General features: G+C 38.4%; 1 protein-coding gene across 8 annotated transcripts in view; it reads left to right on the forward strand.

Annotated features, from left to right (window-relative positions):
• SAMD13 (sterile alpha motif domain containing 13) overlaps window positions 1-20,034 on the forward strand; it is a 59,535-nt gene that overhangs the window by 31,081 nt on the left and 8,420 nt on the right. For all 8 annotated transcript variants that reach the window (XM_074335044.1, XM_019715224.2, XM_019715221.2 and 5 more), the window contains one exon: window positions 14,317-14,428. In XM_074335044.1, coding sequence (XP_074191145.1) covers window positions 14,317-14,428 — 112 coding nt within the window. The remainder of the gene's footprint in view (window positions 1-14,316; window positions 14,429-20,034) is intronic.

Genomic DNA, 20,034 nt, shown 5'->3' on the forward strand with positions numbered 1-20,034 from the left:
AAACAGATAAGACAAATTTTAATATATTTCACATTTGACTGAAAATATCCAAATTATTATTATTCTAACATGTAACCAATATAGCATGTTATTAATGACGTGGTTTACACTTTTTGTACTAAATTTTCTAAGTCCACTGTGTATTTTATGCTTAGAGTATATCTCAATTTGGATGCAAAACTTTCATTAGAAATATTTGATCTGTATTATATTTCATACAATTTACCATTGAAAAAGAGTCAAATACCCCAATAATTCCAAACATACTTAAAAGTTCCAATAAATGAATCAAATACCAAAAAGTTATTTTCTTTTAATATATGCATATTTGATACAACTACTTCTTTTTTAGAAGATTTGACTTAACTTTAGAGCAAAAGAATTATCAGTTTTAAAACTCCGTCTGTGCAAGTTAAACAAATTTACTAATACTTATGTCAGTATCATTGACATTGATTTCAAAAGGGTATTGCATAAATTGATAAGCAGCTATAAGTTTATCAGTGTCACTAAATCATTATTTAATTTTCTCAAAATTGGTATATGTTAGAAAACTATAAAATTATTTTTGTATTGTACTCTGAAAAGTTTCCATTTCAACACAAAATTTTGTACATGTATATACCTAGGTCACAAATCAGCTTTTCCTATTTTTTGGAGCTTAAAATTTAGCTCACTTGCTTGTCATCTGATATCAGTGAGAAAATGTAAATTACTCTGTCATTTTTTGTCTTTAATTATTGAATATTTGGCAAGCATTCCTTTTGTTTCAATAACATCTCAAATTGGACTTAACAGTACAATAAATCTCTCTAAAATTTTTCCATGACTTTTCCAACAAGCATTGACAAAGAACACAGATCATTAAATTTATTGCATTCTATTTCTTTTAAGAGTTTCATTATCTGGTATTAATCGATAGCATTTGCAAATATACACTGAATGATTTAACAACAGTATCCATGACACTTTTCAAGAGTTAGTTTTAGAAAACTGAATATTGACATCATACAGTAGAATGAAACATCAGGGAAACATCAGTCTCGTGTTTTAAAATTACATTAAATCCAGATTTTTTTTTAACCTCATGTAGCCACATTAGTGGAAGTAGCATCCATCAGAATCGAATTACTTTTTTTAAAAATCTAGCTGAAGTTTTTCTTTGACAGATGTAAAAGATTTTAAAATATTTAAACTATGGGTTCAATTCTTCAGACCATAAATTGACATCATTTCTTCATAAACTTGGAAGTCTTTTGAGATACAGCATACTCCAAATATTAATTGGGCAGTATCTTTTGTGCTGCACTGTTCATCTAAAGCTAAAGAAAAGTAATTATGTTTTTCAAATTTTGAATCAGTTGATCTTAGATATTGTTAAACAGAGCTTGTATTCTTCACTCAATTTCTTGGTGGCTTCACTGAAAATTTTTCACTTTTTGTGAAGTACTTTTTTAGTCTTTTCTCATAATATTCTAACAAATCTGAATAAAACCACCTATCAAAAAATTGTTTTATTTTTTGTGCAAGAATAGAAACTGTTTATAGATGGACAAATTTATAAGTTCAGATTCTGTTTAAAATCACTTCAAAATGTTTTGTTGGACATTTAATTTTGATTTCAGGTGACTCATTTCATCAATTCTTTTTTGATTGTTGAGAAGAAAGTTACTAAATTCACTATATTTACTGAAAATGTCTCTTAATGTTGTCCATTTTATTGTCTTTACCATTTTTTTACACAACTTTTTTTTTTTCCTTTTGTTCTGCGCTAACACATTAAAATTGCAATTTATTGAATATATGGTGATGGAAGGAGAACTGACTCTGGTGGTGAACACACAATGGGATTTACAGATGATATAATACAGAATTGTACACCTGAAATCTATGTAATTTTACTGACAATTGTCACCCCAATAAATTTGAAAAAAAAATTGCAATTCATCATGAAATTTCCAATATACTTTCAATCAGTCTGCTTTTCTCTTTACTGTTAGGGTTCTAGTGCTAGTTTCTGCATCTCCTCTCAATTCTGTATCAGTAGGATGCCTCCTTTTAAAAATGTTAAATTTGTTCATACTTATTTTTAACTAAAAACATTTAATTATATGATACTTAAAATACTAAGACTGTCAACTTACTTTCCAATTATAAGATACAAAGATACTCTAAACTTACGCTGTCTGCGTCAAATACATTAGTGTTACATGGGTGCATAGGAAAAATCATATGACCTGAATCAATCTTTGACACCAACGAGGTTAGCCATGTGCTTATGCATAATACTGGAGAGGACACAGGCATCTGATAGGAGAACTTTAATTTGACGATAGTATCCTAGGTGATGCAATGTTTAAAATGACATGTAGTCACACCAAACAATGGAGTTGCTTTTCACAGAAACATATTTTGTACTAGTTCAAATTTTTTAATTTAATTAAAATTAAATAAAATTAAAAATTCAGTTCCTTGGTCAAATTTTATATTATCTGTAGCCACGTGTGACTAGTGACTACCATACTGCAGAGGTATATAGCCAAGAGAAACTGTTGCACAGGTGCACCAGGAGGAAGGTTAAATGAGTATGAGATTGAAGGTGATGATGGCCTTGGGTCAGGGGAGTGGGGATGGGATAGATCTAGTTATTGTCAAGATTCTAGCTTTCGTTTTTATTAACTTTAAAAATAATTAAGAGGGAGTGATCTTAATAATTTGGAATATATTCTTCTAGATTATATCTATGCAAATACTCTCCTATTTATCTATCTATCTATCTATCTATCTATCTATCTATCTATCTATCTATCTATCTATCTATCTATCTATCTATCTACACACATAGCCATTCAACAATATGCACATATATTCACCTGTATTCAAGAATATATACACGTATGAGTATATGAGTACATAGACAAGAAGGTAGCCATATAGTCAAAGGACACATAAAATAAACTTTTGTTGAGCAAATGGCATTGTAATATTCTCTTTTTATGGATTTCAGATCCACAAGATATGAATTAATCATAAACCTTGGTACCTGATGCTCTTATCACTGATCTATTTGGCCATGTTAGATGGCTGTGTTATATGTTTGGCCGTGTTATAATTTTTACTAAATTATTTTTTTAAAGTTCTAGGTATTTTACAGTTATGTTCATATCTGTACAAATCACAAGTATTCAATATCAATTTTTTTTTTTTTTTTTTTTGCCATTCACTTAGTCTCACTCTCAGTTGGTCTGTTTTTCCTTCTTCCCTTTTCTCCATGGATGGAGGAGGAACCAATATTCCCACACAATAGATGATTATAAGTTAGCAGCTTTTCAGCAGGAAGTGGTTTATCTGCCCACCGCCACCACTGCAACTCTTACCCCTCAGTGGAGAAGCTCTACTGCAATAGAAAATTCACAGCAACCAAGTTTAGCAAGGACTTTCAAAAGAAGCTATTTCCTATTAATGCCATGCCTTTTCTTGCACATGTATCTTACTGTCTTTGTCTTTGTGTTCAGTGTGTTGTTTAATTATGAAGAAAAGACACTTTTTAAAAATGTTAGAACTAACATTCCTTTTGTAACAGTAAACTGATATTGTTCTTAGTAATGAATGTTGTAAAGTTTTAAACTTGCTGTAATATTATACTAGCTTTTTTAAAAATTGAAATATAATTGACATAACATTATATTAGTTTCAGGAGTACAACATAATGATTTGTTATTTGTATATATTGTGAAATGCTGACCATGATAAGTCCAGTTAACATCCATCACCATACAGAGTTACAATTTTTTTCCTTGTGATGAGAACTTTTAAGATCTCTTAGCCACTTTGAAATATATGATACAGTATCACTAGCTATAGTCACCATGCTGTACATTACATTCCCATGACTTGTTTATTTTATAACTGGAAGTTTGCTTCTTTTCGCTACCTTCCCCTATTTCTCCCACCATCCCTTCTCCACCTCTGGTAACAACCAATCTATTCTCTGTATCCATGAGCTTGGGTTTTTTAATTTTCTTTAATTTTTTAAATTTTTACATTCCACATATAAGTGAGATCATACGGTATTTATCTTTCTCTGTCTGACTTAGTTCACTTAACATAATGCCCTCAAGGTTTATTCATGTTGACACAAGTGGCAAGATTTCCTTCTTTTTTATGGCTGAATAATATTTCATTATATATATAACATATTATATATATTACATTGTCTTTGTTACATACACACACACATATATATATTTATGGTTACATATATATTACATTTTCTTTATTGATTCATCCATTCATCAATGGACACTTAGGTTGCTTCCATGTCTTGGTTATTGTAAATAACGCTTCAGTGAACATGGAGGTGCATATATTTTTTCAAGTTAGTGTCTTCATTTCCTACAGATAAATACCCAGAAGTGGAATTGCTGGATCACATGGTGTTTCTATTTTTAATTTTTTGAGGAACCTCCCTACTGTTTTTCATAGTGGCTGCACCAATATACATTCCCACTAACAGTACATAAGGGTTACCTTTTCTTTATATCCTTACAAACACTCCTGATTTCTTATCTTTTTTAACAATAGCCATTCTAACAGGTGTGAGGTGATAGCTAATTGTGGATTTGACTTGCATTTCCCTGATGGTTAGTGATGCTGAGCACCTTGTCGTACACATGTTGGCCATCTGTATGTCTTCTTGGGAAAATGCCTATTCAGATCCTCTGCCCATTTTTAAATTGAATTTTTTTCCTGCTATTGAGTAGTATGAGTTCTTTATATATTTCGGATATTAACCCCTTATCAAATACGTGACTTGCAAATATTTTTTCCCATGTGGTAGGTTACCTTTTCATGTTGTTCATGGTTTCCTTTGCAGTGCAGAAGCTTTTTATTTGATGTAGTCACATTTGTTTACTTTGCTTTTGGGGCCTTTGCTTTTGGAGTCAGATCCAAAAAGCATCACCAAGATTGACGTCAAGGAGCTTATTGCTTGTGTTTCTTCTAGAAGTTTTATGGTTTCAGGTCTTATGTTCAAATCTTTGATCCATCTTTAGTAAATTTTTGTGTATGGTGGAAGGTAGTGGTCCATTTGCTTGCATGTGGCTGTCTAGTTTTCTCAGTACTATTTATTGAACACTGTTCTTTCCCCACTGTATATTTTTTATTCCTTTGTCTTAAATTAATTTACCAGTATAGTAACTTTTGAAATAACTCTCCCTGAAGGCTGTTTAACTATATTAACTATTAAGCTAAGTATTAAGTTAAAGAAGTTATTTTCACCCATGTGAATTGTAGGAGTAGGAGATGAATGGTAGAAGTAAAATATTAGAGTCTAGTAAGAAATTATTATTTGTATTTTTAGAATTCCAAAATCCTGACTTCAGTGTAGAATTATCAAAGAGACTTTTCATGTAACAATGACAATGGCTACTATTACTTACCTCATTAAAAAGATCCATGTGAATACAGACGATGTATTACAGAATCGTACACCTGAAATCGATGTAACTTTACTAACAATTGTCACCCCCAATAAACTTTAATACAAAAGATCCAACAATGTTTACATGTACAGAAATCTACACATGGGTCAGGTCTCCATCTCTAAGGAAAGCAATCACATATAGGATTGAATAAATAACTTCACAGCGTATTTGGTTATTTTCCTTAGGGAAAGAGGAAGGGGAATCTACTAGAAGTAATTGTGTGTCTGATCACTGGCTTTAGTGTTCATTCATTTATTCCTAATCTTGTCTTTTTGTGATGTCACATAAATAATCATCAGTCCTTTGATGTATGTCCTTTGAAAGCAATAAGGGCACTGTATCCAGCTTGCTGGGTAGTTCCTGTGTACTCTCTCTTCATTGTGCCTGTCTCATCTGTTCCATCCACCTTTCCCAGACCCCACGACCACACTGCTCAGCTCTACCTGAATGCGGTGAGTGATGGTTCCCGGGATGCTATTCCTTTTAGCAGCGATCTGGAATAGGCAGTGATCATGACGGTAGGACACCTCTACACTGAAGGTGTGGGAATATAAGACTACCTCCCCTCCTTATATTTGGAGTGGCTAAATAGCAAATACCTCTTAACAAATAGCTTGTTAGGAAAGAAGGAAGGAGGGGAGGGAGGGTGGGAGGGAGGAAAAAGGGAGGAAGAAGAAAAAGAAGAGAAGGAGGAGGATGGGGGAAGAGGAGGTAAACTGAGCCACTAATTCAAACCTGAAAAATGACCTTTCTAATCAGGATTTGGTGTAATCCTTCTGCAGATATGTTTGGTGGGAACAATTAGAGTGCTATATCATTTCTTTGTTTTGTTTTACAATACTTTCTTTTTTAAGTTTCAGGTGTACTACACAACAAAGTGATTAGACATTTACACCCCTCACTAAGTGATAGCCCCACTAAGTCCACTACCTCTCTGACACCATACATAGCTATTAAAATACCATTGAATATATTCCCTACGCTGTACTTTACATCCTGTGACTAAATATATTTTTTAATTGTAGTTGACATTCAATATTATTTTATGTTAGTTTCTGGTGTACAGCATAGTGGTTAGGCATTTATATAATTTATGAAGTGATTCCCCCCCAATCTAGTGCTGCATGATTTCTTAAATACAGATAATATGTGGGAGTTAATAGTGGTAACTTGTAACTGGTACAGTTTTATTTTTCTTAGTGAAGCTAAAATTCATTCCTTAATATTTCATGGCTGTCTGCTCATTCTGATATATGGTGTATTAGTCACCCTGGGCTGCCATAACAAAATACCATGGACTGGGTTACTTTAACAACAGAAATTTATTTCTCATAGTTCTGGAGGCTGGAAAGTTCAAGATCAAGCTGCTGCCTGATTCAGCTCCTGGAGAGAGCTCTCTGCCTGGCTCTCAGATGGCTGCCTTCTCACTATGTCCTCACACGGACGTTGCTCAGCACATGAATGTGGCTCTTCCAAGGCCACCAAGCTTATGGAATTAGGATCCCACCCACATGCCCTCATTTAACCTTAATTGCTCTGTCTCCTAAAAGCCCTATCTCCAAATACAATCACGTTGAGGGTTAGGGCTCAACATAGGAATTTGGGGGGAGACAAAATTCAGTCTTACCGTATGGTCTTATGTTTGATTATTCCCTTAAATTAAATGATAACTTGGGTTAAAAATTGAGTGTGTTTACTGTTTTGATTTATACCAGTATTTCCATTGCAAATAACTGCCTTGAAGAAGTGTACCTTTTCAAAGAGTAAAATATGCATAACTTGAGTCAGCTAAGCATATTGTATTTTAAATGTGAAAACAGTAGGAGCTTCATTCAAAGGCAACAGAATTCACAAACTTGCATCATGTATCTTTTATACATTAGCAACCTTGAAGGACTGCTGTTTTCTGCGTAGTTTCTGATGTGCTACTGTTATTCCTACAGAAGGAAAACGAATTTTGTCTAAGCTATGAAGCTGCACCTAAGGCTTCTGGAATTACCCCTGTGCTGGGTTCCAGAGTGGAAAGTCCCTCAGGTGGCCTTTATGCAGTTGTCTTTAGTATTAATGACTGGGATATGGAACATTCGTGTGTCTGTGTTTAGCATGAATCTTGGCATGAATTGTATCTGATAGCAAGTAAAAACCAGAAAGTCATTGAGTCCTCTTGAGAGGAGTGTCCTTATTTACACTAGTGCAGAGGTCTTTGTTTGTACTATAAAGGTCTCTATTTGGATAGGTAGGGAAAGAGGCTGTTACAGGATCCTGTTTCAGAAAGATGGGGTGGGGTGTTGAGGAAACATTCTCAGCAGAGATATCCAAGGACAGAGCGCCATGCGATTTCAGAGGGAAGCCATCATACCTATAATAGTGGAAAGGAATGATGCAAGAAGATGCCCAGTCTGGCCTGGGACCTTCTCCTGCTGATTCAGGGTTCCAAAGCCTCTCCTCCACACACCGCGCACAGCCTGACTTGCATTGCCGTGCTGACTTTGATTTCTGTGTCCTCCTCCCTCCATCTATTCCTCCTGTTCCTTAACTGCTTTTTGGAATAAGGCCAGGAACACAAACAACCCTCTTCATCATGTGGCTGTTTGAGATTTTTCTCTTCTCTAGACTATGAGTTTCTAAGGTTCTTCAGGTGCCTGGCTCATAGTAGGCGGTTAAAATTAATGATTGGAATAAAAGATTGATTGGGGATATTAGGAAGGGGACATTGAACTGGTACCTTTTAAAACGATGAGTAAGTTTCTAATCCCTGGAAGTTGAACAGACAGGATTTTGAGTGGCATACCAAGGCTGTGGCCATGGGAAAGTACAGGATTTTACTCAGTTGGGCTTCAGTAGATACTTGGAATGGGGAGTAAGACTGGAAAGTTATGTTTGAATCAAATGCCTGAATGCCAGGCTAAAGAATTTGGAATATACAGAGGCTTGAAGAATCATTTGCTTTTTCAGGGCTTTCATTGCTTGGGTATGCTGCAGCTAAATGCAGTCCATTTTTACTTATCGAATATTAAGGGAAGGGAGGGAGGGAGGGAGGGAGGGAGGGAGGGAGGGAGGGAGGGAGGGAGGGAGGAAGGAAGGAAGGAAGGAAGGAAGGAAGGAAGGAAGGAAGGAAGGAAGAAAAATGTCCTGCCAAGAACCTTTGAATCATTCTTTTTCTTTTTGGTCCTGCCTGCCTTTGAGCCAGCTTGTTAGGATGAAGGGAGAAAGAGAAAAGAATGGAGATAAACTAAAACTCATTCAGTTGTTTCGTTCTTAGGTATGTCAGAGGCAAAGAAATCAATATTAATTCATTACAATCAGAATTATATTGCTTTTAGACAAAGCCTGTTTTAAGATATGGGCAAAGAATAGGTTAGTTCAATTTTAAAAGTAAGTTATAAATATCAAGGAAATACAAAGTTAAAGTGCATTTCTAAGTGGAAACTTAATGTTGAGGATTAGCTTTCATAATATTTTAACCAGTGTCTGAAGTAACTTTTGCTCTGAACTTTAAAGCAGAAATACAATTAATGTCTATAATGGGATTTTGAATCTCATATGGATTATATTTATCCAGAGTTTCCTTTTGGTCTAATCAACCCTCAAAATCTATAATCTCATACGTACCATAGAATATACACATGCTAGATTCAGAGAAAGAGTTCCAACTATTTTCCACGTGCCTTCACTAATATATGAAAGAACAATGGGGACTACTGCTGCCGGCACTTAAAATTATAATGCGCTAACATGAAAACACTCATTATAAGGTCCCAATCTGCATATATCTGCCAAATTTGTTATTTATTGCATTTCTGTTCCCATGATGGAGTCTCTCTAGCTCTCTTTAAAAGTGAGGTGATTGTTTAATTAAAGGATAATTGTTTCCCAGTGTGAATTATTCATGCATGATATAATTTTTATCAATACATGACATACCCAACTATATACACAGGGGCTAAGAGGTGATTGTGTTAAATGGAAACATTGATTTGATTAAGTGATAGAAGTGTAGACAAATTCTGCCCTCATTTCTTGCTAATTTTTTGGCATGAAGTAAAATGCATATATATTTTTTAAAGATTCCATGCCTAGAAAAATATTTATGAATTTATCATCTTTACACATTGTATTCTATTAAACATTTTGCTATGATGATAGTGAATGATAAATATTAAATGATAATGGAACTTTCATAACTGCCATCTCATTTCATCAGTGCAAAATTATCAGCCACAATGGGAACCACCATCTGGGAGGTGTTTTAAACAGCACCATTTAAATTCCTTTTGGAATTTGGCATGCATAAATTATAAGAAACGACTTTGAGAGAATGGCCCATTTAAAAGGGACCTACGAATAAGTGTCTCGGTTTGGCCACCAGTAACAGGCCTTGAGGAGACATTTGGCTTCTCCAGTGGGGAAAGGCAACACTTAAATTCAACCTCTGAAATGTTCTCACAATTTTACTCAGCCTTGATACAATGGCTTCCCCAACCCCAGCCATCATGTTGCCTTGGCTCATCTCCAGTTTGCTCCTTAAAACTGTGGCTGGAACCACTGAACTGGCCCGGCAAAGTCATTCACCATGCTTTAGCATCCACAACCTAGAAGTGACAATGTGTGTCTGCATGTATCTGCCTCTCCACACCATCCCCTCTCAGGAACGATTGTAGGGTGTGTTTGGACCAATAGATGCTTTTCAAAATTGCTGTTGAAAATCTTCACGTGTCCTAGTCAGGCAGAACTGCTGGGCCCTCCAGTGCATGCGTCCTCAGTAGCACTTGTTCACCCCTCAATTCTAAAATGATTTAGAGTTTGCTGTCTACATGTCTGCTTCCCCTCACCAGATTGCCAGCTTCTTGAGGGCAAGGCCTATGTATCCTATCCCTGTGACCCTGCATCTAGCACAGTACTGAGAAGACAGTAGGCTTTTAGTAAATTTGTGGTATCAATGAGTAAGTAGAGTGGGAAAAGCACTGATATGGAGGCAAGCATATATGGAATCCAATCCTGGCTTTGTCTACTATGTAATTTTGGGTGAATGTCTTGACCTTTCTGAGCCTTAGTTTCCTAAAAACATGTCACAGTAGCCAGTTCACAAATAGCTGGGAGGCTGATGATCGGTAATGTGTGAAAAGCGCGTTGTAGACTCTAAATACCCTGGGTTGTTAGTCCATTAGTGTTTTAGATCTTTACTGTGGATCGACTACGCACCACCGGACCTGTCTGGGTGCTGGAGAGCACAAGAGATAAAGATAGACAGGGTTCTCCTCTCAGGAGAAAGAAAACACTGGTTTTCCTTCGAAGTTATTTTGTGGGGAGGGGGCTGTCAGGCTTAAATTTAGGAGGCTCACTTATTAAATGCACTGATTAGTTTCTAGCCCCTTGTTTCTTCTGCGTGGATGCCCTCCACCCTCAGTATGAGAGAGCACCCAGTCCCACGTCGCTCCTGTTCCTTATGCCACACTGCCAGTAGTTTTGCCAAATTCATATCCTCTGCTGCATTGCTAGTTCTCAAGTGCATTTCAGAATCATGGAAGTGATGATGTTGTATCTCAGCAAAGTAAAAATCAGGAAAGCTTCCCATCCTAAAATTACAATGTAGCATACTTTGTTATTATAATTAAATAACTACTATTTATGAGGAAACGTAGCTAATTGAAGACATCCACAGGGAGAGTGAATTCAGATGTTTTCTGGGGCACTTAAAAGTGTATCCGATAGGACCCTGTGCTCACTGCGAGAAGTGAGCTGATTAGAAAACTTGAAAGATTCGTTAGAACAACGAACTCCTTTCCAAACATTCTTCAAGTGCACTTTAAGCAAAAGAGGAAGGAAAATGTTACCTTAAATAGAGTCTCCAGTGTCAGCTCATGCCGCTTATGTGAATGGGATGGTAGAAAAATCCCAGCACACGGATAATTTTTTAAAAACCCATTTAACTTTGACCTTAAAACACATAGTTAATATTTGACAATGTCAGGGTGAGAAGCAGTTTTTTTCTTCATGTATATTGCCTGTTAAATGGTAGGAAGGTGTGTGTGTCTACACAGGTGAGCACGAATGTCCGTCTACAAGTGTGTAGGTACATGGACGTGCAGTGTTTGTAGATTCACAGTCTCTCAGCCCAAAAGGGAAAACACTTCTAACTATTACGCATTCACTGTAAATGCTTTTAAACTAAGTGCTATGTTGCTAAATCAATGAGCACATGTGCTGTCGATTCATGGCTCCCTTTTCTTAAGCTGGGACAGAAGTTTGTTTTCTTCATCAAATATTTTAAGTTCCTACTATGTACAAAACGTTGTGCGGGGAGTCAGGCAGAGGTGCCGCTAGACCACTGACTTTTGATGTTTGAAGACTTTCAGGAATCCCCAAAGTCTGGGCAGTTTCATTTCCGCGAAAAGTAACGAATCTTTTCAACTTTCACTAAATGTGAAACCTCCCCAGCTTAGTTCTAGGCCCAATTCTCATCTCTCTCCCAAGAAACCTGGTAGTTCCTAAGAAGGGGTTAGAAACTAATTCCCATCTAAATGCTGCTGTCTCCCAAATGTGTACCTCCAGCCCACTCACCTGCTTTGAGCTCCAGACTCAAGGTCCCACCCTAAATCTCTACTTGGATATCGATGGTACCCCAAATTCAATGTGTCCAACTAACCCAAGTGGTGTTATCTCAGTGAATTAACCACCATTCGTCCAATTCCATGACACTTCCACTTCCTTCATTCGCGATGTCTCGTCCACCACTAAGTCATGCTGATTCTATTGGTTAAATATCTCTTAAATCCACACATTTCTCTCCTTTTCCATAGCCCCAACTCCAGGCTAGATCACCATGATCTCTTGCTTGGATGACTCCAGTAGACCTCTCACTGGCACCCCTCTTCCCCTCTGGCTCCTCTCCGATACTCTTTTCAAGATGTGAATCTGACCAGGTCACCCCCTTTACATGATACTGTGAGGACAGAGCCCCAAAGAACAGTTTCCAGGCTCTTGGCCTCACGTGGAAAGGTGCTGGCTCAGGTAGTAAATGGCCAACTGTGATTGGATGGCCATCAGCTGTGGCTAGTTGGCCGTCAGCTGTAACCAGTGAGCTATTGGCCACTAATATAACTGCTGTGGCTACGCTAGCAGCAAAATGGGGGCTAGCAAAAAGATGGTGGCTGAGCCTGCAAGCGGCGCAGTGAGGGTTGCGAACAGCGTGGCTCCTGCTTCCAGTTTCCCCAACCCAACCGCCAGCGAGAATATAGTAGTAGACTCCCCTACCTGTGGCTCTGTGGGTGTTCCTTTTTGTCCTCACCATATCCTGCGTTCTCTTGTGGGGAGCGGGAGCAGAGACCCCGCCAGATGACCCCCTCGACAATACCAATTAACAAATCCTCATTGCTTGTGGACAAAAATCCAGAATCCTTGATGTGACCTTCAAGACCTGCATGGCTATCTTGGCAGTGTACATTCCTATCAAAGAATCTGGAATAATCTTCTTCTGACTTCTTCGTGTGGTTAATCTCTGGCTGCTTTCTAGACCTCACCTCCAGAGAAACTTCCACAGGAAAGCCTCCTCTAGCCCCTTAAATTGCCACAATACAGTGCACCTGTCCATCATAACATGTACCACAATGTGCAGCTGTGCGTTTGGCTGTACTCATGACTGTCTTCCCCCTACAGGACTGTAAGTCCACAAGAGCAAGCCCATGTCTGCTTGCTCACTGAGGTAATCCTGGAGAGCTAGCAGGGGCTTTGTCCCGAAGAATCTCCTAAGCCAAATTAAGCTATTTGGAATTTATCTCAAAAGCAATGGGAAGCCTTTGGAGGATTTTAAGCAGAGGAATGTGATAAGATGTTCACTTTGGAAGAAGCACCTTGCATGAGGCATAGAAAAATCCAGACAAACACTTCCAAACATAAATGACACAGAATCACAGTCACTGCAGGTCCCTGCCATTCTGTCTCTATTCCACTTTGCCTGTCCCTCCTCTCTAAATGCAGTCAGGCAGGGTACCCACTGACGCTCCCAGACAAATGCTTGATCATATCTAGTCACTTGAACACTGATTGAGTTCTTAACTAGGTGCTTGACACTAGGAATAATAAAATAAGAAATGGTCCAGGTCCCAATGTATATTTCTAGCCCGCATCTCCCATGCTGGTGGGAGAGACTATCCGATGAGCAGAGAGCATCATCCAGCATGGAAAGTGCTACAGTGGGAGTTTGAATGGAGTTCTTGAATGCAGAGGGGGTTAAAACTAAAACAGTTCCCTGTAGAGCAAGAAAATACCTCACAGAGGTGGAGGCATTTGAATTAGGATTAACTAGGTAGCAATGGTGGATCTTGTCAGGTAAAAACAAATGAAGGGGCATTGTAGTGTCTGGAACAGCATGTGCAAAGGCACTGCTGCAGTGAGGGTGTATGGGGATGAGGATGAGGAAGGTGGGAGGAGGTGGAAAAAGACAGTTACACTGGGGCTATTTTGTAAAGGGCCTGGTGTTTTTAACTCAGGAGTATGAGTATCAAACTGTGAGCCACCAGAAATCACTGGACCACTCTTACTATTTCTGGATTTAAAAAAATAGTACATGAGGAAATACTTTATATTAAAGGTTTAATGGTTTAGTAGGAAAACAGTGACTGAGCCAGTGAGAGTCATGATCTTCTGAACCTGAGAAATACAAGAATGATTACGGTCCCGGGGGAAAACCGGAATCTAGGCGTCCGCGGGAAGAGAGGACCATGGTTCCAGGGAGCTGGCCCGGGCCTGCCCCTGGGACACTGAGTAGTGAGCCTGGCTGCATACTCTTGCTTGCTCTGCCATGACTGCTGTCTGGATTTGTGTCTTGTAGTTCCATGGAGAATGGGAGACCACCCGATCCTGCAGACTGGGCTGTGATGGATGTCGTCAATTATTTCCGAACAGCGGGATTTGAGGAGCAAGCTAGTGCTTTTCAGGAACAGGTAATTCAGTCTAGAGAAACATAGGATGATCACAGTTACCTCCCTTCCCCACAGTGGGCAGAAGGGAGTGAGGAGGAAGAGGACCCGCGAGCAGTGAGGGATCAGTGATGCCATCTGCATGTCCTCCACCTCAAATCCTGGTCATACCAGACCTGAAGAAATGGAGGCGAGTAAAGAAGGGTAGGAGGAAGGGGACAAGCTAATGATTCCTTCCTGCAAGAGAAAAACCCAAACCCTGAGACCCAGTCGCAGCTAGAGAAAGGAGGGCTAAAGCTCACTTACATCTACAAGACGAAACAGCTCTACCTTCACCACAAACCCACTAGAAAACAGAAAAGGACAAAAAAAGAGGGACAATTCTCACTAAGAGACATGCTGCCCCATCTCCTACTGGCCTTGGCACCAACTGAGTTGAATAGCCCCTTCTAATTTGCTTTCCGGGTGCTTAGAAAAGTAGAGTGCAGAATTTAGGTAAATCCTGGTCTTCTAACTCCGTGTGGCCTGGACAACTTACTACATCTCTCTGAGGCTCGGTTTCATATCTGTAACATGAGGCTGTCAGTACCTCACTTAATAGGTTGGTGGTGTGACGACTCAAGGACAATGTATACATGGTGCCTAGAATAGGTCCAATATTTTCTTCAAACAGTGTTGATGCCTCTCCCCTCACATCCACAATTGGTATTGGACAGAGGGAGGGAGGAGCCAAGGGTTCCTCCCACTTGTCTGGGTGATTCCTGACTCCATTTTTCAGGCTGGGCCAACTCTGTAGGGACAGTACTCAAGGGGCTTTGGCCATGAGGAAGCAAATTGGGGAAGCATGTTGTGGTCCACACCACATCTGTGTAGGGAAACAGAGTTCCTGTCTTCCTATCAATGAAGGCTTCAGTTTTCTAAGCATTAGATTTACTTTTCTAATATTGTAATATAATTGAGAGAATTATAGACTGAATAATGTGTCTAGCTTCTTCTACCATATCGCGTTAGCTGTTATTCTCTCAAGCTCGGTTTGGACTGGTGAGCTTTTCTAGTATCATATATGCTAATCTGTGGGTTTCCCCCAATATTTTATTCAAACCTAATCCCTATACAGATATACTTTTTGTTAACTTGGAACATTTGCCAAAATAGCGCTTGAGTCACTTCACACCCACCAGAATAGCTAAAATGAGAAAGCTTGATAAACCCAAATGTTGGTGAGGATGTAGACCAACCACACTCTGCTGCACTGTCAGTGAGAGAGTGAACACTGGTACATCTACCCCGTGATCTACCAATTTAACGCCTGCGTATTTATTCAACTATTTATTCAAATGAAAGGAAATGAAAGCATGTGTCCACAAAAGATTTGTATAAAATTGTTCTTACTAGCTTTATTCATCATAGTCCAAAACTAGAAGCCTAAGTTTCCATCAATAGGAGAATGAATATACAAAGTGTGGTATCATCTTACAATGTGATACTACCCACTAATAAAAAGGAATTAACTATTGACATATACAGGAGTTTGGATGAGTCTCAAAACATTTTGCTGAGTAAGAGAAGCCTTACGTAAAAGAATTCATACCAAATGTTTCCTGTCTCAGTCTGTTTGGACTGCTATAATAAAAACACCACAAATTGAGTGGCTTATAAACAAACATTTATTTATCACAGTTCTAGGTGCCGGGAAGTCCAAGATTAAGGTAGCTGCAGATTTGATGTCTGGTGAATGCTCACTTCCTAGACAGCCATCTTTTTGCTGTGTCCTCACATGGAGGAAGGAGGGTGAGAGAGATCTCTGGGACCCCTTTTATAAGGACAGTAATTCCATCCATGAGGACTCTTATCTTCACGACCTAATCACTTTTCAAAGGCTCCATCTCTTAATATTATTACTAAGACTCCTAATGCCCCTTGGGGATTAGATTTCCACATATGAATTTTGCGGGGATACAAATAATCAGACCATAGCAGTTCCATTTAGATAAAGGTTGAGAACAGGAAAATCCTGTAGAAAACAACCAGAACTGTGGTTGTCTTTGGATGGGGGGAGTGGAGAATGACTGGGAAGGGGCATGAGGCAATTCCTGGGTGATGACAGTCTTCTGTGTCTTGATAAGCGTTTGGGTTATAGGGAATGAGTGAGAGTTATGACTCCTCTTTCCTTTTCTCCTGACTGGCTCATAGTTCTTGGATGATCCTGGAGAGTTTGCCTTTCTAAGACTAGATTTCTGTAGTGAATGCTGAGTTAAACAAGCAGAATACGCTCAAGCTCCTGTTTTAATAGTCAAGTGTTATTCTTAGAGCTCGCCCTCATGAAGTATGCTTTCAATGCCCAGCATAGGGCAGAAAACTACTTGAGATATTATATATACACCGTTGAATTTTCATGACTAGATGATAAAAAATTGTCACTTGCCCATGGATATAGGTTGCCTGGTTTACAAGAGTCAAAGATACTTCAGAAATTTTACTTTCCTAAGAACTTTAGTTTTTAAGAGAGAATCTTTTGACTAAGCCCATTCAAAAGCATTGCCACCTTCCTCACACGGAACATGAAGGATCAGGTTCATTTTGTGAAACTCTAAAGCCTAAATGAGCACCGCTCCCTACTGACAATGCTTTTGGTGGCCAGTTAAGGCAGTCTGGCCGTCCAGTACAGCAACTTCACCACTCAAACTGGAGCCTAACTACAAGTCACAGCAATAGTTCTGTCCATTGTAATGTAGTCACTTCACTTCTATCTTTATCTGTCTGACTCACTTATTCAAAACATATATGAATAAAATGGAAGATAGAGATCTGCCACTCAATCAATGTCGTATAATTCATATTGTTCAGATTTCTCAAACTTAACAAGTGAACGACATCAGTGATCCTGTTTCTAGAAGAGTATATATGACTGAGATAATTTTTTTCTCAGAGTATCATGACAAAATAATATGCAACTCATGGTGACAGATTAATTTTACTCTATTATCTACTTTCCCCAAGCCATTTGAATAAGAACAGTATTTTACTCTGAAATGCCCAATTGGTTGTTTCAGCCATTAATTTGAAATGCAAAGATTGGAATTTCTTTTCAAGTGGCTTTTTGCTAACTTTTGATATGTTTCTGAGGACACTGACTTAATAAATATAAGAAAATCTCTTATTGCTACAAATTTCCAAGTAACACTAACCACCTCAAAAGGAGTGGTCAAATAGGGAGTCCATCCTGAGCATGTGCCTAAGTCATGGCCAGATGGATTTCAACTGTAGTGAGTTTAGATGGATGTTTCTAATAAGACCCAGGACAAATCCAGGTTTTGGGTGGTCTAAAGCTTATACAATTCTAATAGACTGCCTTGGGAAAAAATTACAAAAGCATGAATGTAAAATCACTAAGGCAAAACTTAAGCTTCATTAGCTTTATGGTTAATCCAGAGCTGAATTAGACCAGCTGAAACCCCACGAATTGGAAATACTTTTATTACTTTATCAGCATTTTATAGTACCAAGTACTAAAAATATTCAGCATTTTATAGTACCAAGTACTGAAAATATTCAATGTGATTTGACACCTGAGATTGCTTAACAATTGAAGTTTTCTGAAATGTATAAAATATTTTACAGCATAATGAACAGCGGAAGTGGCAACTCAAACTCTGCTGATATGTCCTTTCAGCCCATAAAAACTTAGAAAAGAGTTCAAAAGCCAATAGGTCATGCGAACAATAAGAAAATAGCCAGGTGAATGGAAAGCAAAGCTGATAAGGAAAGAATCGTTTTGAATTTTTGATTGAAATAGAATAGATTTCCATAAACCAAAAATCCCAAATGGTTCTTTAAATCATTCATTTGAACTGAGAACATTTATAAGAAATTATAAGATAGACAGGTGTGTAGTGTGTGGTGTGTGGTGCATCTTTGGCTTATTCACTAGTTCAGTTGTTGCCATCATTGTTATAGACTTTTTTTAACACATTAAAACAAATATAAGACTATTAAAGTAAAATAATGGTCATTATTGCAAGTTTACCTTTACTTTAATAAAGTTACCTGAACCCATTATAGGTGTAGAACCATTTGAAGGAAGCACAGAGGATTCCAGGCAGAGGGACGGTCAAATGCGAAGGTATGGGGACATGAAATAATGTGGTTTCTCTTGAGAACTCCAAGTTCCTTGGAGTAAGAGGTGTGGTCCAGGGAATGCCAAGGGATTTGACAGAAAGGTAAACGGGGCTCCAGGTAGCAGACAGTATCCTAGAAGAGGACTTTACCTGACAGGCACTAAGACACCACTCAAGGGTAGTAGGTGGGGAGTGCCATGATGAGATTTGTGTTTTTGAAAGTTCAATCTACTGGCAATGTGGAGAGTGGCTTGGAGGACAAGCAGACCAAAGGCGAGAAACCTGCTGTAATACTTCTATTGGGAATGGAAAGTAAGACATAGATTAGAAAGTCTGGGAAGAGAGTCAAAGGAACGTTGTGGATTGTTAACAATGGAGGTTGAAGATTTATCCCATTCTGGTTCTCTGCTGTAGCCCCAGGACTTAGCTGAGTACTCACAGGTGGGAAAGAGTAGAGGCTGGAGTGACTTCCAGGTTTCCAGGTTGGGTGCTTGTAAAGTAGTGCCATTAACCAGGATGTCTGTGGGAGGTAAGTTTTGAAAGGGATGTAATGAGTACAGTTTGGGGCACATTGTATTTGAGGGCCTGTAGGACATGTAAATGAATATAGCTAGTAGACAACCCAGGGAACAAGTGAGGTCTAGATACAGAGAGATGAGAGTCATCAGCATTATAGGAGGGAATAACAATGAGAGAGGCATTTAGAAAGGGGTGAGAAAAAGGCCAAGGCCAGCACTTTGGAGAATACCAAGGTTTTAAATGTTAGGAAAAGGAAGGCAACTAGGAAAACCCACTGAGAAAGAAGACTTGGGGAAGTGGGGAGAGAACCATTGATGAGAGGTTGTAAGAAACCAATAAAGGGGAGAGTTTCAAGGAAAATGAAATGATTGACAAGGTCAAATACCTCAAAAAAGTGAAACCCAGTGGGATCTGTGCATAACGGGGCAGTTTCAGTGGAGCTGGGGGGAAGGAGTCATGTAGGCATGTGGGTTCTTTCCTCATCAGAGAGGAGACACTCAAACTTATTTACATGCAGGGAAGTAGACAAAAGAATTGGACAGATTAAAACTGAATGAAATTGAGGACAGTTAAATGAAGCAAACTCCCTGAGGACAGGAAAATGATGAGATCTAAAGAGTATGGAGGGGTGAGGATATGGAGAAATTAGAACCCTCATGCATTGCTGGTAGGAATACAAAATGGTGTAGCTGCTGTAGAAAATAGTTTGGCAGTTCTTCAATAAGTTAAGCATAGATTTACCACATGACCCCGCCATTCCACACAAAAGAGGAACTTAAAGACAGATATTTGTACACAAATATCCATTGCAGCATTATTCACAATAACCAAAAGGTAGAAACAACCCAAGTTTTCATGAACAGGGCAATGGATAAACAAAATGTAGGATATGCATTGGAGTATTATTTAGTCGTGAAAAGGGATGAACCTCTGATACATGCTACAACATGGGTGAACCTTGAAGACATTATCCTAAGTCAAATGAGCCAGTCA

This window comes from Rhinolophus sinicus, linkage group LG06, assembly GCF_036562045.2.
Source record: "Rhinolophus sinicus isolate RSC01 linkage group LG06, ASM3656204v1, whole genome shotgun sequence".
NCBI classification, from domain to species: domain Eukaryota; kingdom Metazoa; phylum Chordata; class Mammalia; order Chiroptera; family Rhinolophidae; genus Rhinolophus; species Rhinolophus sinicus.